Source organism: Neopsephotus bourkii, unplaced genomic scaffold, assembly GCF_033783945.1.
Source record: "Neopsephotus bourkii isolate Nb327-2 ecotype Australia unplaced genomic scaffold, CSIRO-AGI_Nbou_v1 NB_1821, whole genome shotgun sequence".
NCBI classification, from domain to species: domain Eukaryota; kingdom Metazoa; phylum Chordata; class Aves; order Psittaciformes; family Psittacidae; genus Neopsephotus; species Neopsephotus bourkii.
In genome coordinates, this window is record NW_026902294.1 from 539082 (window position 1) to 559968 (window position 20887).

The 20887-nt window shown below is 52.0% G+C and overlaps 2 protein-coding genes across 3 annotated transcripts; one reads left to right on the forward strand and one right to left on the reverse strand.

The window, feature by feature from the left end:
- Nucleotides 1-657: 657 nt before the first annotated feature.
- NKIRAS2 (NFKB inhibitor interacting Ras like 2) lies at nucleotides 658-3291 on the reverse strand. Its single transcript, XM_061343094.1, has 3 exons — nucleotides 3157-3291; nucleotides 2799-3040; nucleotides 658-1771 (listed from the first exon to the last, which is right to left on the reverse strand). Exons 1-3 carry the CDS (start codon nucleotides 3248-3250, stop codon nucleotides 1532-1534), a joined length of 576 nt encoding a protein of 191 aa, XP_061199078.1. The 5' UTR covers nucleotides 3251-3291; the 3' UTR covers nucleotides 658-1531.
- Nucleotides 3292-3465: 174 nt separating this feature from the next.
- Nucleotides 3466-20292, forward strand: DNAJC7 (DnaJ heat shock protein family (Hsp40) member C7). Of its 2 annotated transcripts, XM_061343257.1 has the most exons (14): nucleotides 3466-3619; nucleotides 11352-11440; nucleotides 11953-12077; nucleotides 12161-12274; nucleotides 12780-12854; nucleotides 14629-14747; nucleotides 15074-15227; nucleotides 15923-16087; nucleotides 17096-17187; nucleotides 18291-18364; nucleotides 18929-19075; nucleotides 19314-19466; nucleotides 19786-19848; nucleotides 19996-20292. In XM_061343257.1, the coding sequence occupies exons 1-14, from the start codon at nucleotides 3537-3539 to the stop codon at nucleotides 20031-20033; spliced, it is 1491 nt and encodes a 496-aa protein (XP_061199241.1). In that variant the 5' UTR covers nucleotides 3466-3536; the 3' UTR covers nucleotides 20034-20292. The 2 variants fall into 2 exon arrangements, with proteins under 2 accessions (XP_061199241.1, XP_061199240.1); XM_061343256.1 differs by lacking the exon at nucleotides 19996-20292 and having other exon boundaries at nucleotides 19786-19944.
- Nucleotides 20293-20887: the final 595 nt, after the last annotated feature.

A 20887-nucleotide genomic window follows, 5' to 3' on the forward strand; every position in this document is an offset into this window, starting at 1 on the left:
CGGCTCCCACCACATCGCAGTGCCAAGCAGGCCGTGGCTCCAGCCCTCCCCTGCTCACCTCCCTGTGCTCCGCCCCGGGCTGGTCCCCATCAGCCCTGGCTGCAGCACAGGGGGACAGCGCGGCCCCACCGGTGCCCTCCAGCCTCAGGAGCTGGGAGCAGCCCCGCTCCAGCCTGCAGGAGCCATTGGACACTGGGGGGGGGGGGGTCGTTCCCCTCCGTTTTGTTCTCTAAGAGGCCTGTGCTGGAGCCAGCAGCGGCTGCTCAGTCACCCCCCATCAGTGGAGTCCTGATACACTCCTCTACTTGGCACTTTAACCCTTGAAAGCCATTCCTTCTAATAACAATAATACTGCAATGAGAACCCCCCCCTTCTACCGTGTCCCCAACCCCCTGCTCCTGTGCTATCCAAAGCATTTACTGCCTTTGACTTAGCATATGCTGTACTAGGTTGTAGGGCATAGTCCATAGCGCTCGATACCGTGTGCCCCTCTGTACATAACCTTGGAGTGATGTGAACAGTTTTGATTCAAACAAAGCCCCCCCCCTCCCCAAAATGGAATAAGCAGACTCTAGGGACTTGGCCAGTACCCCTCCTGTAATGTTCATTGTATATTTTTTTGATGTACTATAACTGTTGGGGAAAAAAAGGAAAATATTTTGATAACTGAAGCTCATGGCTTTATTGTGTTACTCAGTCAATAAAAGGAACAAGTACAGACAAGCCAGCATGCTCCTGTCACTGGTGTTTCCCTCCATCCACGCTTGCTGAAGGGAACACGTGTTGCTGGGCAGGACCAGGCCCCCTTTGCCTTGTCTTGTGGTGGTTCTGAGGTGAGTGAGCACCGTGAGGGATGGGCAGTGAGAGCCCCAAGCACCAAGGTGTGCAGGCAAAGCACAGTCCCAGCTTTGCCAAGGTCATGACTGAGCCTGCACTCAGCATGCAGCGTGGTGGATGTGAGCACCCTGCCATCGGGAACAGCATCTTGCCCTGCACTGGGCACCCACTGGGCAGGATGCCTGAATAGTCCTGCATGTAGAGGAGCAGTGGGCACTGACGGGTAAGTGGCGATCTGCCGGGGAACACCACAGAGCTGGCTGGGGTGGAGCCGGAGGCAGGGCCAGCAAACGGGCTCTTCTCGCATGGTATCAGTAAAACAAACCAGAGCCTCTCAAGGGAGGGGATTGCGTCCTCAGGCCGGCTGCGATCCCCACCTGCCGGCCAGCCCGTGCTCTGCTCCATCAGCAGCCTATGGTACCCATGGAGCATCCCTCCGTGAAGCCTGGCTTTCCTGTGCCGCCTCCAACACCTGCACGGGAGGGATGTGCAGAGAGCAGGCCCTGTCCCAGTGCAGGGAGATGGCTCCTCTCTCATCCTCGAAGGCCATCCCCAGCCCTGGGATGCATGTTCCTTGTGCCACTGTGCTTGCTGCAGGCTCTGTGACACCAAGCAGGCTCAGCAGCAGGTATGTGCAAGGGAAGAAGGGGATGAAGGAGAGGAGGTGGCAGTGGAAGAGAAGGGAAAACAAGGCTCAGCCATCCATGGACCCACTGCCCTTGTTCTTGCGGCTCAGGGGAAAAGCAGACTTGCTTTGTGGCTGCGTCATCTTACTGGCCAGGTAGATGAAGGGCTCGATCAGCGTGCGCCGGTCGGCCACAGACACCTCCCACAGCTTCACCTTCTCGCCCTTGGCCCAGTGCTGGGCTGTGTCATGGTCCACACGGCGCTGCTCCTGCAGGTCGCACTTGTTGCCCAGCACCACGATGGTGACCTGTTCAAAAAGGGTGAGAACAATCCCTGCAGGCACCAAAGGCAGAGCTGAATGGTGCTGCCTGGCTCTGCCCTGGAGACCCTCGCTGCCAGGCCCTGCAGTTCATCCCTGCTCCATGCCAAGGTCCTTTCAACCACATTTCCCACCTGGCAGCTTCCCCTCCTGTTGGGGGCTCTGTGTCTCAAACCAGCCCAAAGCAGAAGGCCCTGTTGAGCGCTGGTACCCTCAGAAGCATCCCAGGCCAGCAGCCTGAGCCCAGGGACCCTGTCCCTGTGACAAGCAGGAGAGAAGGAGAGTCTGATACCGGGAAATAAAGAGTTAACATTGTGCCTGCTTGCTTAAGCACTGTCTGTGCTTGGTGAAGCAGAACCATAGGAGTCAAAAGTTGCTAGAATGGTGAAGCAGAATTGCAGGAGTTACAGCTGCTAGGCAGAATTGTAGCAGATAAGATTCATAGCTTAATACTTAAGACATTCTTGTTTAAATAGTATGTTTAGAAAGAAAAGGCACAAAAGATAGCCAGAGTAACAAAATTTGCAAACTTGACACGTTTCTGCTTTAAGATACATAAAACTGGCTTGTACCAGACCTGAGGTTTGGGTAGGAACCGAAACCCCATTGAGTCTGCATGAAGGGAAGAGGTTACTCGTGGTGATGAAGAGGAGCTACAGGCCTTCATCCTGACGGCCCCCTAATTACCACCACCAGGAGGCACTGCACAGGTGCATCAATGGGACGAATGCCAGAAAACTAGTTTTAACCCTAGACGGGAATAGGTTTTGCATATGTATTAGGTGTGAAGCCTACCATGTTTAGGTAATCATTATATGTAATATAAATGAACCGAGTGGCAAAGGAAGGGCGCGCATTGCTTTTGAAGGAGCAACCCCCATGCGCCTCAGCGCTGGATAAAGCATCCCTACTGTACAACTCGAACGAGTTGTGGAGTCAATCCGCGTGTCAAGCCCCTGGGGGAGGCAGTTAGCACGGGCAGGGGATCCCACCCCGCAGCCCGCGGGGCGCTCACCTCCTTCTTGTCTTTGCACTTGTCGATCTCCTTCTTGAGCAGCTCCACTCGCTTGAAGGACTCCTTGCTGTCCGTGCTGTACACCAGCACGTAGCCGTCCGTGCAGGAGAAGCAGTGCTTGGGCAGCTCCAGCCCGTCCCGCAGGCCCCGCGTGTCATAGAAGCGGACCTGCTCCCGCACCCCGCGGTCTGTCTCAATGGAGCCCACGTAGATGTCCTCCTGGGTCTCGATCATCTCGGAGCCTGCCGGGGAAGCGGGCGGGGGCCATGGGGAGCAGCCCCGACACCTCCCGGTGCCCCCCTCCGCCGAAGCCGGGGGCCGGGCCCCGCCCGATCGCGCCCGCTCCCCGCGGACTCACCAACCACATGGTTCCCGTACAGGAGCTGCTCCAGGATGGAGGTTTTCCCTACCGAGGCCTGCCCGCACACAACCACCTTGCAGCTCTTCCCCATGCCGCCTCCCCGGCACTGCCGGCCTGTGGGGCCGGGCGCTCCTGGGCCGGGCCGGGGCCTACGGGGCCGCCGGGCGCGGCCGGAGCAGTCGTCCGTCAGGCGGCGGCGGAAGGGGCCCAGAGAGACCGGGCAGGGCTACAGCGCCCCCATGCGGGCGGGCGGACCTGCGGGGGCCCGGCGCGCGGCCCCGCTCCGCGCCGCAGCCGTTCTGCGCCCAAACCCCGCCCCTTCCGGCGCAGCGGCCGCCCCCGCGCCGCCGCCAGTCGCAGCCCGGCCCGGCGGTAAGATGGCGGCGGTGGCCGAGTGCGATGTGATCATGGCGGCGCCCGAGGGACCCGGCGAGCCCGAGAGCGAGGAGGAGACTCGCAGGTAGAGCTGAGGCCGCGGGGCGCCGGGGTCCCGGGGTCCGTGCTCCCGGCACGGCTCAGGGGAGCCGGGGGTGGCCCCGGGCTGCGGGGAGCGGGTGAGGGCCGGGGCGGCGGGGCCCGGGGCCTGGGCGCGGGGAGCCCTTCCCGCACGGGGCAGGGAGCGCACCGGGTCCCTGCGGCCTCCTCCACGGAGGGGGCAGTGGCAGCGGGGCTCGGGGATGCGGCCGGTGCCTGCCCCGCGGACCCCGGGGCAAAGGCCGCTCCCCGGGGCTCGCAGGGAGCCGATGGCCGCTCCAGCCCGGGGCTGGGCCCCGGCGCACGCTGCAGGGCGAGGGTTGGCTTTGGGGGGCTCGGCTGCGCCTCCCTTCTGCGAGCTCCTGGGGCCGGTGTGCGCCGGGGTTAGGACGTGTCTCTGGGCTGGAGCCGGAGCTCGGGGATCCTAGAAATGCAGCTGACATCTTCCTGTCCGGAGCCGCTCCGGAGAGGGCTTTGTCCCATTGCTAAGGAGGAGGAGGAGGAGGAGGGAAGAAGCTTCAAGCTCCATCATACCCTGTTCTCTTGCCCCTGGTACCGTTCGGAATCCACACACAGCAGTTCTCACTCTCGCTGGGGGTAAGGGGGAGATCCCGGTTGCAGGTGACCGGGCAGAGCCCTGCTTTGAGCCCATCACCACAATGCAAGCGCTCCTTCAAGCGCCAGCAGCGTGGCCTGGTGCCCCTTGGGCAGGCGAGTGGGCAGCAGGCGCTGAGCCCAGCGGTGCTGGGATCCCAACCTTCCCTCTCGAGCAAGGCAGCCGGTTCCCAGCGGTGTCGCAGCCTCCACAGGCAGTGAGGGGGGAAGGTCCATGCCTGGTTCTGCAGCATCTCGTGCAGGCAGTTGGTTATCTCCTGGGGAACTGGGGAGGAGAGAGCTATTTCTGTACAAAGGGAGGCCACTGCTCTAGAAAATGAGCCCGTTGATGGAGCTGAAAGGATGAAACAGAACGGAAAGTGGCCTCTGAGGAGCAGCGTTTGCACAAGCATATATTGGTGGCCTGAGGTTACTGTCAGCACTTGGAGGTTTACGGCCGGGCAGGAGCTGCTTCCTGGTGATGTCATTCTGAGGAGTTAAATGAGATGGTGCTGAAGAGGCACCTGGATGTCCTACCTGGAACACAGACAAATTGCTTGGGCTGTAAAGCTGGGAAAGCCCTGGTGATGGGCAGCTCATTCCTTGCCCTGGGCTATTTAAACGCAGCGTCTGGAATGGTAAAACCATCTTTGGGGATTTTTACTCCTGGGAGTGACCTCTAGTGTTGCCCTTCCTTCCTTCCTCCCTCCTTCCCAAGCTCCACTGCAGAAGCGATGGGCACAGGAAACCAGTCGTGAGTGGGATGATCTCCTTGGACCAGGCCGAGCAGGATTCATGGGCAGCGCTGGGTCCTTGCCCTGCTCTGAGGGAAGGTTCAGCACTGAGGAGCACGGTCTCACACAGCTGGCCTTTTCCTGGCATCCTAAAGCTGGTGCTGTAGTTTGCAGTTGTTACCACGCAGTGCTTTAGTTAGGTGCCTTCCCAGCACTTCCTCTGTTGTTGTTGGGATATTACTCCTTTATCTTGCTAAAAGAGAAACGCGTGGGTAGCAAATGAATATTCTACTTCCAGTTATTCTTTCTGGTGGCTCAGAAAGTGTAGGCCTTGCACAGCCAACCTTCAGGAAAAGACCTTAAGATCATCCACTTCCAACCCCTGCCACAGGCAGGAACACCTCACACCAAACCATCTCACCCAAGGCTCTGTCCAGCCTGGCCTTGAGCACTGCCAGGGATGGGGCATTTACCACTTCCTTGGGTAACCTGTTCCAGGGCCTCAGCACCCTCATAGTAAAGAGCTTCTTCCTTGCATCTAATCTCAGTATCTTATCTCATGCCTTTCTGCCAGCCAGGGCAGGTCTTCTTGGGGTCCTGAGCCTCAAACCTCACCTCCACTTTAGTCCTTCCTGTCTTACATCAGTTTCTTACTTCTGTGGCTCAATTGATCTCAGGTAAACGAGGGTGATACAGTCACTGTACTAAGGAGAGTAGTTGGAGGCTTAATTAGGTGCCTGATGTCTATAAACCATCTCAAACAGGCTCTGCATTAACGGGCATGCACAGACGCACACTGGTTTAGTGCAGCCTCTGGGATGTGCCTGTGCTCTGTAAACCCCAGCAAAACGAGGTGAAAACCTTTCCTGAATCATTGCTGCAAGTCAGCACCAAGGGCTTCTGTGCCCTGTGCTTTTGTTTAGGCATTACAGTACAGCATGACACAGTTACTTCACTTGAGGCCTTTGTGTAAATGCACAGTTCCCTTCTCGGGGGGTTAATCCAAATCACTAAATGAGCCCAAGTGGAGAGCTGTGTTGCTGAGTGGTTGTAACTGGTGCCCTGCAGCAGCTGAACCGTGCCAGACAGCTCACTCACAGGTTGTTGAAGGTACAGGAATAGCGTGTGGTCACAGGGTAATTATTGGCTGCTGCTGGTACATTGTGGGGGTCCTTATGGAACAGGGTTGATGTAACTGGGTTAATTTTATCTGCTGGGTAACGGTGCTCTCAGTGCTGATGAGCGGGGCTGCGCCACCCCCAAAAAGTCACCTTGTTAAATGGATGGTAAAGGTTCTAACCCATGGGCACAGTTTTTCCCTGTGATGCTGGGGTTTTGCCAGGGAGAACTTCCTTGTCATCCTCCTGGCAGTGCCGGATCCTGTCGGATGTGCGTGCTTCAGGCTGGCTCTTCTCCTTCCTCAGCACTGGAGGATGCAGGAGAAATGCCTCCAGCCACTTGGAAAATGCCATTATGAAATGATCTGCCCAGACCGTTGCCTTTACGGTGCTGTAGCTGCAGCCTTCAGCTGTGTTGATGCCTCGGTAGGAAACCACAGGTACCTTTAATAAAGCAATGAGCATGAAGCTTGCCACGCAGAGTAAATGGTGCAGAAGTCAAGAAGGCTTCGAGGCTTTGGGTCAGTCAGGTTGGCAGGTGTTGGAGGTTTTCAGGTGTTGGTGAGGAGCAGGAGTCTTACCAAGGCTATTTTGCATAAGAAGAGCTGCAGCCTGGCCCTGTCCATACCCTGCATTCACAGGGGGTGGGTTGGCTGTAAATGCATTGCTGGTGGGTAAGGGTTGTTATGGGATAGCCCGGAGAAGGTTCCACTATTCCCATGCCACTTGTCAACAGGAACTTGAGTTTCCCAGGCTGTAAACCCAGCCTCTTTTACTAAGACGTAATTGCTTTATGATCTTATGATAATACAAGGAGCAGAAGCTGCACATTCATTGTTTGCGTGCCCGTGGATTTGCAGTATTTGAATACTCTGAATTAGGTGGTTGCTTTAGACAGTCTGAAATACTTACCTACAGTACCTACAATTCCAGCCTTTTTCTTTACCATGAGCCATGCTTCTTTAGGGTGAAGCATATTGTGGATGCAGTTGGTTTACCATCTCATCCTTAATTTAGACCCCTGTGGAAAACAGCAATCTCCAGCTGATTCCAGACCCTTCCATGGGGTTTCACAAATGCTCTGGAGTGCCCCTGCCAGAAATGGTGAGGCTGTGGCTGTGAATTCGGTTCATCCTGAGCGCTGGGATTGAAGTGGTTGTGTGAAGCTGGAGCTCCTCTGGCTCTTCTCACAGCTGCAGGCAGAGGTTTGCTTCAGTCCTTTGGTTCCTTGTGGCATGTTTTGGTTCTTGTGGCTTTTGGTCTTCCCTGTTTGAGTTTGTCCTCTGGTACTGGGGGTGTTCTGGGGTGTGTGTAGAGGACAGGATGGGCTTTTAGACTCTCCATGCACATGTTCGCATGTACAGGCTGAAGGTTTCCCTGCCTGTGAGTAGGCATCCACGTTTTCATTCCTCTGTTGCAGCCAGTGGTAAACCCACTCCTTGTGCAGTTGGGGGTGCTGATGTGCAGAGCAATCTGTGCTGTGCAGCAGCTCGGGCTCTGCTGCACCAGGGTCAGCATCCTGCTGTGCTGCAGAGGGTGATCACACTGGATGTTGTATGTGATTTTTATGTTGGTTTTTGCACCAGAGGCAGAAACCACAAACACTGCTGATGGGAGATTCTATCTACCTCGCTATCTGCCTATCTATTGAGTTATATTCCCTTTGCTCTGAATCCTCACTTAAGAGTGTAAAGCCTAACCTGGAGGAATGGCCTTTAAAGCACGGAAGGAAAAACATCCTGTGTGTATCACTGTGGCCTGTGTAGTGTTTGGCTCCTCTTCTGAGTCCTGCAAGAAGGGAGGGATCGTGTGTCCAGTGGCAAATCTGACAGCTAATTTTAAGCTTCAGACATCTGCCTGCTGTAAACCCTATTGAGATCATCAAACTTATTTTACCCCCAGCAGCTGAGGAACATCTGACAGCTGAGAATCTGGCCTGGATTCCAACCCCCAAAATGCTGGGTAAAAGCATCATATCCTATTCAAGCCTCTGAGAGAATCGCTTAGAAAAAGCAGGTGTGTGCCTTTTGTCAGAGCATCCCCAAAAAGATTGCTTGGCCAGGACAGGATTTTGAAGCCTTCCTTAAATCCTAGCTATTTTAGGGGGTTTTGTCACTGTTTCATAATGGAAGCAGGAAACGAAGTAGGAGTGAAGGTCGGGAGAGAGTAAGTCTGCCTCCTGCTTCAGCGCTGGGTTCCTGGGGCTGGGGGCATTACTTTGAGCATGTGCCTGTGCACACCTGGACCCGGGAGGTGTGTTAGTGCAGATCCCCCCCTGGGTTCTGATGACAGCAGTTGGGTGCACTGCAGGGTACGGCTGCGTGTGTCTCATTGGGAGCTGGAGCAAGGAGGGGCAGAAACCAGGAGCAGCGCTGGAGCGGGGGCCGCGTGTGGGAGCTGTGGGGAGGAGGAGGCAACCGTGGGGTTGTGTCAGTGGTGCGCGGGATGGCTGCAGCTCCCAGCTCGGCTCTGCTGGAGCGAGCAGGGGCTGAGCTTGCAGCAGGGCACAGGGAATAGAAGGAACCTTGGGATGGTTCCTTCTCCCTGCAGGCAGGCAGCGAGCTCCTCCGCTGCGCCCTCCTGGGAGCACTGGGATTGTGCAGTGGGTGCTCGGCTGGCAGCAGCTCCTCAAGGTGACAGGGGCTGGGGTCCTGACAAGTGTTAGAACAGAGGAGAAAACAGTTGAGCAGCTCGCAGGGAGCAAACTCCTCCAAACACTTCCCTCCTTGTGCGCCCGTGCTACGCACCGGCAGTGAAAGACCAGCTTCTTCCCAAGATCCTTGGTGCATCCCTTCCCTGTCCTCTGCGTCCAGCATGGAGAGGCCCTGAGAAGACACTGAGGTCCCATCACAAAGCCATCCATTCAGCCTGGGGCCTATTTATAGCAAAGCACGATTCTTCCTCGGTTTCAAAAGTAGCAAGTGGGGAATGCAGCCTACATCAGTGTGAGATGCAGAATGATCTCATTCAGGCTGCAGCATCTGTTTGGATTGAAACAATTACCAGTGATATCAGGAGATCTGCATTTGCTGTTGTTGGAGCCAGAGGCCGTGGTAAACAAGAACTGTTTTCTCTGTGTGCTTTCTATGTCAGTGGAGCACAAGTGGGGAGAGATGCTTCTGTTCTGGGTCTGGGATCTCAGACCATAGCCTGCCATTTCCAGCTACTGGCTTTGCCTCTGTGCTTTAAAGGCAGTTAGCTTTCTCCTTCACAGCCTTGTGTCACCATTGAGCTTTCAGCCATGTGAGCAATAGAAATACCTGTGGACTTCCTTTCTTCTTGTGTTACCTGAGGCACTGTGACTGTTGACACATCAGTCTGTATTAAAAGGACAACAAACCAATAAGGCTGACCAGAAAGCAGTAATTGGTGTGTATCTGCGTGTTTTCTCCAGCATCTCAGAACACCAGTGCTTTGTGAGAGCTGCTTTTCCATGTATCTATTTGTTTCTCCCATTTTCCCAGCTCTTCCCAGCAGTCTGTTGGCAGACAGGATGCTCTGGCACCCAGCCCTTTAGCTCTCTATTAAACGATGCTTCCTCAGAACATGACAGGTAAAATTGCTAAAAGACTTGCGAATCGGGGGCTGCTGTGCTAAGCAGGTTGCAGATCACTTCTGCCATTAGTACTGTTCACCATTCTGTGCATTACACAACAGAGAGCTTCTGAGGGAAGGGACTTTTAATAGGATCTGTGGTTTTTTCTTTCCATTTATGATTACAGAAACAAAATAAAGTTCTCTTTCAAGCACTTCCTGCCAAGGCTCTGGAATTGCAGCACCCCTGATTGGTTTTTCTGCTGTATTTTGAATGTTTGATGGGTAACACTGGAAAAAGGGGGTTGTGTTTGGGCACATTTCTAATCCTGCAGAGCACTTGTCCCTTGTAGATCCTGCGGGGAGCTGCTGGGTGCTGGCTCTGAGGACGGCTGCAGAGCAGGCACCTGCCTTGGTGAGGGTGGATGGAGGTTCAGCAGCTCCCAGCTCAGAGGGATGGGACCCAGGCTCCAAACACCCCCAGCCACACGCTGTGTGCTCTCCCCTCTATCTGGCAGAGCAGAGCTCCAGCAGGGCTGTGTCTGGTCCCTTGCTGGGCTGTAGCTGACAGCAAAGGTTCAAACTGAAGGTGAGGAGCAGCTCCTGTGTCCATTGTTCGCCAGCTGGCAAGGCCGCGCTGGCTCCCTGAAAACAACCCCGTGCATGAGGCAGCTGTGTGGGAATGGCCAATGGCAAGGCTGAGCGAGGTGAAAAACAGCTGAACTCCTCTCAACACAACTCCCTTTGTTCTCTCCCTAGTGGGCTTGCTGAACATTGCTCGCCTTCAGTGGTGGGTGCCTCCTCCCCGCCGCAGCTCCTGCGCTGCCTGCTTGTGCGAGTGCTACCGAGAGGGGACAAACAGTGTCTGTGTCTGGGCTGCAGCAGTGAAGTCCCAACAGCAGGATGCGAATCTAGAGCGGGGTGCTGCTGCTTTCGGGTCGGCCTCACAGTTTTTATGTGTTGAACAGTGCAGGGAGGGAAGCGAGTGAACTAAATCACTGAGGTTAATTCAGTGAAGCTGAGTTAAGCTACACCATCATGGTATAAGTGCCCTCTGGGACTGCTTCTCTGAAAGGGTGAAGGTGAATGGAAGAGGAGAAGGAAGGGTTTCATTTCCTTCAGGAGAAACTTTGCTTTCAGGAGTTTAAGGGATGCTGCTTTAAACCATATGTTGTGTGTTTTTAAATGTCCTAAGCTGTCTCTGCAAATGCTTGCTCTCGAGTGCGAGGACTATTTCTGGACCTGTTGCCAAGGCAGTGCCAAGCTTCTGCTTGAGGCTGCACCCTTCTTTCTCTTTGATTTAGCTGTCTTTTGAATGTAGAAATTGTTCTTGGCCCTGTTTCTTAAGCATGTGGGACTACTGAAAGATAAGTAGTGCTCTGTTCCTTGACTTCAGTGAGTGCTGAGCTTGTGCAGCACCTGACAGGAGCAGGCTGCTTTCATTAACCATGTACTGGGGAGTTTTGCTGGGCTCTTGGAAGCCAGTGCCCCTGTAGTATTGGCCAGGGTAACACCCCTGAGTACCCCTGCTCATGGCCCTGGTGAAGTGAAGAAGGATGAGAGGCAGCTGGATGGGGTGTGTGTGGTTTCTCATGCACAGGGTTTACAGAGGAGACCTCGCAGCAACCAGCTACAAGCATTTTGAACAAGGTTGCTTGGGGATCAAATGCTCAGTCATGGTCAGAATCTGTCCTGGTGCTCAGTTCCTCCCCAAACGTGGTGTTTTGCTTCCTTTCAGAGAAGCAGAGTCGTTCAAGGAACAAGGAAACGCGTACTACGCCAAGAAGGATTACAACGAAGCGTACAACTATTACACGAAAGCCATAGGTGAGAATAGTTGGGAATAGAAACCTTTGCTGAGTACCACGTTGAAAACTCAAAGCTGGTTGTTGAGTGCAGACAAAGCAGCAGGGTTTCTCACAGCACATGCTGGGTGCAGGCTCTTTGCCTGGGCAGTTTCACTGGGGGGAGTGCAGGTCGGTGCCAGCATGGGTGACTGCAGCAGTTCTTGGTTTCTCCTTCAGCCAAGATGTTGCTAACAGGAAACCAGGCCAGCTTTCCCCCTAACTCAGGGTGAGCAGTGCTGCCAGGCTGAACACCACTTGCTTTCGTTCTGCAGGAGTTAACTCCTGTGTATGGTGTGGGGAGCAGTAGTTTTATGCCTTGCTGCTCAGAACAACTGCTGGACCATCATGGGTCATCTTAAGCCAGTCTGGTGGTGTTTTAAAACAGGGAGGATTGGGTGAGTTTTTAATGCAACCAGGGCTTTTTAAGATGTTCTACAAGTTGCTTAGCTGCTTGCATGACACTAACAGCGAGTGCTTTTACACCTCCTCCAGATACCTGTCCCAATAATGCCAGTTATTATGGCAACAGAGCTGCCACACTCATGATGCTGGGGCGATTCCGAGAAGCACTGGGAGATGCTCAGCAGTCTGTCAGACTGGATGATACCTTTGTAAGGGTACGTGGAGAACATCAGACTTCTTACTCCTGTCTCAATACCCTTGCCTCCACCTATTGCAACTCCCTTTTAACTCTCCTCAGGGCCATCTACGGGAAGGGAAGTGCCATCTTTCCCTAGGGAATGCCATGGCTGCCAGCCGCTGCTTTCAACGAGTTTTAGAACTGGATCATAAGAATTCCCAGGCACAGCAGGAGGTGAGAGGTCCTTAAGGTTTAAATATTCCCAGTCAATGGGGCTGTCAGAGGGAATGGATTGAACTGGTCAGCCTTTTGTTTCCAGTGTGCAGCGTGCAAGCACAGCACTGGGAGCTGCTCTAAGGTCTCCCTTTAAGGAGCCTTCTCCAGGCTGACTCGGCCCAGCTCTCTCAGCCTGCTTCAGCCCTTGCAGCATCTTCCTGGCCTCTGGACTCACTCCAGCAGCTCCACATCCTTATGTTAGGGGCTTATGATAGAAGGCTGCTGCCATTTCTGTATCTCATTCACAGGGGTACATTTTCCTGGGCTGCCAGTTAGGTCACTTGATTTCAAACTGATTTTAATGTTGACAGAAGTATTGCCATAAATCTGTTCCATGGTCTGCAGTACTTTCTGCTCTGATAGTTTAGGGATTGTGCTTAAGGGTCAGTGCTTAAATGCTGCTTGGTGGCGTTTCGGAGCAGTGACTGTCCTGCAACACTTGCTGTGTTCTCCTGTCTTTCAGCTGAAGAACGCCACTACTGTGCTGGAGTATGAGAAAATAGCTGAGGTGGACTTTGAGAAACGGGATTTCAGGAAGGTGAGCTTGACTCCATTGTTTCTGTGTCTTATCTGTCTGGTTCAGGCACGTGCATGTCTGATTTCCCTGCCTAGCATTAGCTGGGCCCTCATGGGAGGTGCTGTACAACATCTGCTGTTGAAGCAGGGCTGTCTTGTGAACTGTGTCATAGCTCTGAAAATGGCTCTGTTACTGTTTGCTTTGCAGGGTGAGTGGAGCCACAAATGAGCTGTTTATAGAATCTAGAATCACAAACTGCTTTGGGTTGGAAAGGAAATGAAGATCATCCAGTTCCAACCCCCTGCCATTGGCAGGGACACCTCACCCTAGACCATGTCACCCAAGGCTCTGTCCAACGTGGCCTTGAACACTGCCAGGGATGAAGCATTCACAACCTCCCTGGGCAACCCATTCCAGTGCCTCAGCACCCTCACAGTAGAGAACTTCCTTGTATCTAACCTGAAGTTCCCCTGTTTTAGTTTAAACCCATCATCCCTTGTCCTATTGCTCCAGGCCCTGATGAAGATTCCCTCCCCAGCAGCCTTGTAGGCCTCCTACAGGAGCTCCTGATACAGGTGTTGTCAGCAGCAGCATTTGATGGTGCTTTGCTCCTAAGGTGCATGTTCAAGATTCTTCTTTCTCAGCTCTTCAATTAAAGTGCATACCCAAGGCTGTTGTGTGGCAGTGTTCTAGGGAGGGTCACTAAGGGGGAATGCACATCTGCCTGGGGCATTCTCACTGCTGCTTCCAAATCTTTCTTCCCAAAGGCTGCAACAGGATGCACTGATACTGGCCTGATACAGTAAGAAATGACAGCATGAAATCTGAAAGGCACCAAACTGACTTCTTGACCAACTGTTTCTATTCAGTGGATGCATATAAGGTCCAAGTTTGGCCCAGAAAGGAGATTGTCAGGCACATTAAGCTCATAGTTCAGGTCACTGATTCTTAGGCTAAGCTGTCAAGATTGTGGAAGGGTCAATGCCACCTTTGTATCCCCTGGTTATGAGGCACAGATTGGATGTCAGGTCAACCTGAGCTTGATGTGTAGGAGTTGCCCTGCTTGGGTTGCATATTCTGGGCTTTTGCATCTGCCCCTTCACCTCCCCTGTGCCCCTTCAGTGGGGAGGCTTGCATGAAATGTCAGCTTTGTTTCTGGAGAGCTGCTCCTGCTCCTTCCTCGCCCAGAAGCTGCAGTCTGGAGCCCAGTGCTTCCCAGCGCCGGCACTCGTGATGTCACGGCCGGGCAAGCAGATGAACCTTGCTGGAACAATGACCCTCTTCTCGTGCAGATGTCCCCACCAGCAAGGCAGAGATGGAAAAGACCCATTAGATCACCCTGCCCGTTGCAGGCAGAGCAGTGAAGATGAGGGCCTTTCACTGTACTTTGTGTTTTGTCCAGCCCAAAGTCTCTCAGTTGATTGCATTTGTGTCCTTCCCCCGTGTCTTTATGATGCAGGAGACAGGGGCAGAATTGTCTGCCTTGGCTCCTCCTGTAGGGCCTGCAGTTTCAGAAGAGTTACAGGGATGGACCTTCTACAGGTGTCCCTTGCATCTTCTTTGTAGTGCTCTGTGACAGTAACATAGGTGCCCCGGACCTTTGTACCCAAAGCCCTTTAAAAGGTAAAACACCTGCATGTGAGTCTCCAGCAGCAGAAGAAAGGGATGTTTGCATGGTTTCCTTCCTGGGTAGAGGCAAACATGAAATCTCAGTGGTGCTGATGGTGCAGCCTTTCCAATTAGGCTTTGGGCTGTTTGCTTTGCTCACGTTTGTGTGTCTTTTTCCCCACACCAGGTTGTGTTTTGCATGGATCGTGCTTTGGAGTTTGCTCCTGCTTGTCACCGGTTCAAAATCCTCAAGGCTGAGTGTTTGGCGCTACTGGGTCGCTACCCAGAGGCACAGTCTGTAGCAAGGTGAGTGTCTCGAGGGCTGGAGTTGGAGTTACAGCTGGTGGGGAGTCCTGACTGCAGCCTGGAATGAATGAGGCAATATGGAAACAGAGTCCTTAATGCAAATTGTGATGAGGAAGAAGAGAGCATGGGTTTATGCTCTTTAAAGCTCATCTTACCTGCATTTAGACTCTTAATAACCAGCAGTGCTGCTTGAACCAGACTTACTGCACGTCTGTGCCACAGACTTGATAAAGTAACTGAGTATCTCAGTGGAAGAAGAGGGCTTTTGGAGGGCAGAAGGAAACTGGAATAGGGAAACATTTCACTTTGCCATGTGTCTGTTGCAGTGACATCTTACGGATGGACTCGACGAACGCGGACGCTCTCTATGTGCGGGGCCTGTGCCTGTATTATGAGGACTGTATTGAGAAGGCAGTGCAGTTCTTTGTCCAGGCTCTCCGAATGGCTCCTGACCACGAGAAAGCATGTCTTGCCTGCCGTGTGAGTCCTGGCCACTGGGGATGGGGCTGCAGAATTACCAGGGGTTTCTTTTTTCTCACCCTCACACCTCATTTGGTTCTGCTGGATCAATCCCTTCTCCCTCCCTCAACATTGTCATTCCCCAGAGCTCCAGTAGCAAGTAACGTGTCCTTCCCAAAGCCAAGCAGCTGCTGCTTTAGGTAAAACTGAGTTGCTAGAAGCTCCTTCTCAGAAGACTCTGACACTTTGAAGGCTGCCTCCCTTTCACTCTTTGTTCCTTGATCAGAGAGAGCAACAGTAAAACTCACTGTATTCTAGAAGAACTTGGTGCCCGCAGGTTGACTTGTGTTTGAACACTGCTCCTTTCACATTGCTCCTCTGTTGTAGCTCTTTGACTAAATCTGAGGTTCCTCTTTCCTTTTTTTAATCCATAAATTTACTTCATTGTCACATTCTCATCTTAAAAATGAGGCAGCCCTTGAGAGTGCCTGTGACTGGCACTGACTGTTCCTTAGCACTTCTCTTGGGGGGGAAAGGCAGAACACTTGCAGCTTGTCAAGCTGCTGTAGCAGGGCTGAGACCTTGTATCCTGCAGTGGTGCCTGAAACCAAATTAAAACCATTACATTTTGAGGACCCTCACCCAGCAAAATGAGGTGCTTGGTCCCCCCCGAGCCAGTTTCCCAATGTCCTTAACCAGGGTGTGTTTCTTTTCAGAATGCCAAAGCACTTAAAGCGAAGAAAGAAGATGGGAATAAAGCATTCAAAGATGGAAACTACAAACTAGCATATGAACTGTACACAGAGGCACTGGGGATAGATCCCAATAATATAAAAACAAATGCCAAACTGTACTGCAACCGGGGGACGGTTAATTCAAAGGTAAGAAGCAGTCCCCTGGCGGGGCTCTCATTGTGTTCCCTGCCAGGTGGTGCATAAGTTGCAGATCAGTTCTTGTGGAAAGCATGGGCTTCTCTGGCTGCTGGGCAGCAGGACCTTTCTAGTGCTGTGGGCAGTGGTTCAGGTTTTTGTGCTTGCACAACGATTGGGTCTGTTCCAAACAGCCAACGGAGCTGACTCCCAAAGAAACAAAACTCCAATAGTTGGGATGCACAGAGTGGGAGGGAGAGGAGGAACATAGTTTAGCCTTATCTTAATCAGCAGAAAGGATCTGTATTTGTTTCCTTCCCAGTAATGAGGAGATAGCTCTTTTTCTTGTAGGTCATCCTGTCTTTCTTGGGGTTTTGATCTAAACCAATGAGACCCAATTTAAAAACCCTGGGCACTCCTTTTTCCCCAGGTTTGCTGCTGCATTTTAGCTCTGCGCTGTCCAGTGAAGCAGTCAGACATGTGACAGTGCTTCCAGTTCCCCCCCTTGCATTTCTCTAGGCACGTTTCTTCCTCAGCTGTCTCTTGTGTCGGTGCCTGCTCTACCCAGGAGGCTTTTCAGCACCCCAGCCGGGTCAGGAGCCAGAGGCTGGTGTCCAGAGCTGGGGAGGGGGCTGAGCTGGAGGCAGAAGGAATGGCTCCTTTGCATGGCTGTGTCTGAAAGCAAACAGTGCTTTAACCAGAAATCCTTGAAATGTTTTCAAGTTTCTTTTCCGTGTGGCAGTCAGTTTGGACACAGAAGCAGTTGGTTTGGGATCATTCTCAGGAAGACCCAGAGCACCACCACATAATTCCACCATTTCATTAGCTAAGCTGCTAATCTTTCCCTAGGGAACAACAGCTCTGTGTTCTGGGGGGTTGGGAAAAATTTCCTAGATGCAGACACACAAAGGAGTGAGGTTTTCCAAGATTCTTTCCACCTTTCGTTTGCCTGAAGTCATGATGCTGCTCAGCAGCGTTGGTTCTGGTGGGGATTCACTGAACTTCTGTCTGCCATTGTAGCTTAGGAAACTTGAAGAAGCAATAGATGACTGCACGAACGCAGTGAAACTGGATGACACGTATATCAAAGCATACTTGAGGAGAGCACAATGGTAAGTAGAGCTTTGTGATGGACATGCTGAGCATGTTTGTGGGTAGGGACCTCCTCCCCACAGCCCTGAGTGCAGGGGTAGCAAATCTGAAGCTTAACTGGATAAAAGGTTCTGTCTTAAGGAGTACTGAATTTATTCCTCTTCCTTCTGCTGGCAGGGGAAGCCCTGTGTAGCCTGTTCTGCCTGCATGGATCTGGCACTGCCTATTGATTGCTGTGTTTAGGCAGGATTAGTTCTAAAGCCTGTTTCTAGACTAACATAAGACGTTCAGTCCCAGAGAGCCTTTTCCAGAAGGGCTGCTGTGGGTGAGAGCTCTTCCCCTGGCAGAGCTGCTCCCCACTTCCAACAGAGCACGTTCTGAAATGGGATGCCAAGGAGAAATCAGCTGGGACTGTGCAGAGTCCAGCCCTAGATAATACTGCAGTGTCGTGCAGCGAGGCTGAGGGGGTTGTGCAGAGGCAGTTCAGGTCTGTGTGTCTCCCTTTGTAAGTTGGCACCAGCCAGGGAAGCAGCCAGAGCTCTGTTCTGACTATGGGTGTATTTGCTGCTTTCCTCATCACTCATTTCTCACTCTGTGGCGAAGCTGCCTGGCTTATAAATGAACTGAAACTGCTGCTGCAGCCTTCCAGTTGTGCATTCGTTGTAGTGTACAACCCCAAGCTCCACATCAGTAACTGCTAAATGACAGTAAGTGGTTAATACGTGAGTGAGGCTGCAGTTCCAACAGACAGGCACCCATCCCTCTGAGGTGCCAGGACTGTCACTTCCAACCAGCACTGCTACTGTACAGCTCTGCACCAGCTCCCTTGGAATCTTGCTGGCTGCTTTCAGTTCCTGCAGCTGGGTCAAGTGAGGATCAGATTGGTACAGCAGAACCTGTGCTGCCAAATGAGGCTGCAGGTTCCTGGGCCAGGATTGCCCACTAATAGCACGTGTCTGGGCTTCCAGGCAGTTGAGCAGTGACCCCTTGGGGGTTCTGCTCTTTCTGCAGCCCAGTGCACTGCTTTTCCTTAATTCATATCCAGCCAGAGAGCTTGTACCTGAACCCCCTTTTGATATTCCCTGGGGAAGTGCACCTTGGCCACCCGTGTTTCTTTCCACAGTTACATGGACACAGAACAATACGAAGATGCTGTAAGAGACTATGAAAAGGTTTATCAGACAGAAAAAACAAAAGGTGAGTGTATTGGCATTCTTTCTGCGAGCGTACATTCCCCTTATCTGCCTTTTTTTGGTGGTGGTGATTTTGTCTGCCTTTTTTCCCTACGTGATACTCTGATTTGCAGCCTTTTGCCCCAGCAGGGCACTGCTGGAGGAGCTCTCAGAACCACTCTGAAATGCCTGGTTCACAACCTGGTTTCTCTTCCAGTATGAAGATAATTTACCCTGTAGCTGAAGCAGTGCCCCAGATTCAGAATAGCTGCCTGTGGTTCTTGTTCTTTACTGTCACCTTGCTTTTTGAGTAGCCCGAAATGATGCAGACAGAGTAACCTTAGTGCTGGTGGTTGTGTCTGGGACTGATTTAATAGCACGGAGGCATTTCCCTGCAGTTGGAAACAGCCTTCAGTGGACAGTGAAGCTTTAATCAGATTCATGACTCATTCCAAGCAGGTTGCTTACTTGTGGCACTTGAATCCTTCAGCCCAGGTCGCCTCAACATGTTCATCTTGAGCTGCTTTTAAAGCAGGAGATTGTTCTTGCCACTAAAGTCGCTTTCCTTTGGCATTGTGCTTCCTTCTAGAACACAAACAGCTTCTAAAGAACGCACAGGTGGAACTGAAGAAGAGCAAACGGAAAGACTACTACAAAATCCTTGGGGTGGACAAAAATGCCTCTGAGGATGAGATCAAGAAGGCTTACAGGAAAAGAGCACTAATGCATCATCCAGGTATCCACAAACAGCCTGTTCTTAGAGCAGGGGTTAGTGATCCCTTGCTCCCTACATGTGCCCTGCACAACTATCACTCAGAGGCAGGAATAAATAGGAGAGAGGGGATTTCTGGACAAAGAGGAGTTCTGATCCCACAACAGCTCTGAAATACACGTGGCATGGCTAGGAATGTGCAGTGGTTTCCATTTACACTAGAAACTAAAAGCTGCTTTCCTACTTGCTTTTGTATCCTTAGACCGACACAGCGGGGCAAGTGCAGAAGTACAGAAGGAAGAGGAGAAGAAGTTTAAGGAGGTTGGAGAAGCCTTTACCATCCTGTCAGATCCCAAGAAGAAGGCTCGCTATGACAGCGGCCAGGACCTAGAAGAGGATGGATTGAACATGGGAGGTAGGTGTTCCTTACGGTGTTCTACCACGGCAGCCTTTAGAAAGATGGGAGCATTTGAAGGCTGCCTTCTCCCGTAAAGCAAACCTCCAAGTTGTAATAATACTATGAAGTGGCTCAGATTAGTCTTCAAAAGCATCTGAATGGCAGAGCTGCTCCAAATGCCTGTTTTCTACTAGTCAGTGCTCAGAGCAGGCTGGTTGGTTTTGGCTTTCTGTCCATAACATGCTCTGTGGGCCCTCAGTGTATGGTGGTTTGTGTGCTATGAAAGCTGTAGCGGCCTGTTTCACTTCTGCTCACAACTTCCTTCTCTTCCCCGTAGACTTTGATGCAAATAACATCTTCAAGGCCTTCTTTGGTGGGCCAGGTGGCTTCAGTTTTGAAGGTAGGTGGCAGCGTTCTCAGCTATGGACACGTGAGTACGCAGATGGCTTGATGGGATGGCTGAGTTTCCCTGTGCTGTTTTAAAAGAGAATGTGACTTTTACACCTCAAAGTACCTCGGAGCTAATATCTGCAATTTTCTTTTTCAGCTTCTGGGCCTGGAAATTTCTTTTTCCAATTTGGCTAAAAAAACCCCCCAAACCAAACCACACATACCTGATCTGCTTCTTTTAACCTTGAACACGGACATACTTAGACTCCTTTCCTTCGTCATGTCTCATTGTACTTAGAGCAGTTTCATTTTCTCGGTTGGAGACCTCTGTTTTGTGTGCTTTTGTGTGAAGAGGAAACCAGCTCGGGGAGGGGAAGGCTTGTGACTTCTGTTTTACTGTTAACTTTATTAAAAAAGAGAAAGAAAAATAAAGCTTTGAATCTCTTGGTCCCTCCACGCTGGCCCCTACCTTTGGACTGTTCCTGCTCCTTAGGAGCAGAGGATATCCCCCAAGTCCTCCTGGAATCTTGAAAGAGACTGAAGAAAGCTCCTATGTCAGTTGGCTCTGAAGTGCAGGATGGCAGCATGGCCAGGGGCTGTAGTAACTTGTAAAGTTATCTTAACCTCCTGAAGATATTGCCAAGATTCAATCGGGTTTCATACAATCGCCGTTTCCCTGTCCTTTCTCTTTGTTTTTGGGGGGGGATTTGCCATGGTTCAATCAGGATGGTACATTGGGGCATTAACTGAAATGCTAACGTGTGAGCTGAATGGTTTTGTATCCGAGAAATGCTTTTTTGGATTGAAAAGAGCAGCTTATGTGAGAATTGCCTGTGACGCAGCTGGAATGAAGGGCTTTGTGTTTCCACTCTCGCGAGTCGTCCTGTTCAAGGGAACGTTGAATTTGGGCTGAATTTCTGTGCTTTTTACTTCATTTTATTCTTTTCTCATGAATCCACTTGAACATTTGATATTTGTGCTGAAACTTGATTTTATGGAGCTTGATGTTTGATTTCGGGTACTGATGCTCTCCCATTCAGGCTCCTGAC

Coding starts and splice junctions, on each gene's coding strand:
- NKIRAS2 (XM_061343094.1), bottom strand. CDS start 3,250: ATGGGGAAGAGCTGCAAGGTGGTTGTGTGCGGGCAGGCCTCGGTAGGG. Junction 3,041..3,156: donor GTACGGGAACCATGTGGTTG/GTGAGTCCGCGG, acceptor CTTCCCCGGCAG/GCTCCGAGATGATCGAGACC. Junction 1,772..2,798: donor AGTGCAAAGACAAGAAGGAG/GTGAGCGCCCCG, acceptor CTTTTTGAACAG/GTCACCATCGTGGTGCTGGG.
- DNAJC7 (XM_061343256.1), top strand. CDS start 3,537: ATGGCGGCGGTGGCCGAGTGCGATGTGATCATGGCGGCGCCCGAGGGA. Junction 14,748..15,073: donor GAGGCACAGTCTGTAGCAAG/GTGAGTGTCTCG, acceptor TGTCTGTTGCAG/TGACATCTTACGGATGGACT. Junction 18,365..18,928: donor TCAGACAGAAAAAACAAAAG/GTGAGTGTATTG, acceptor GCTTCCTTCTAG/AACACAAACAGCTTCTAAAG.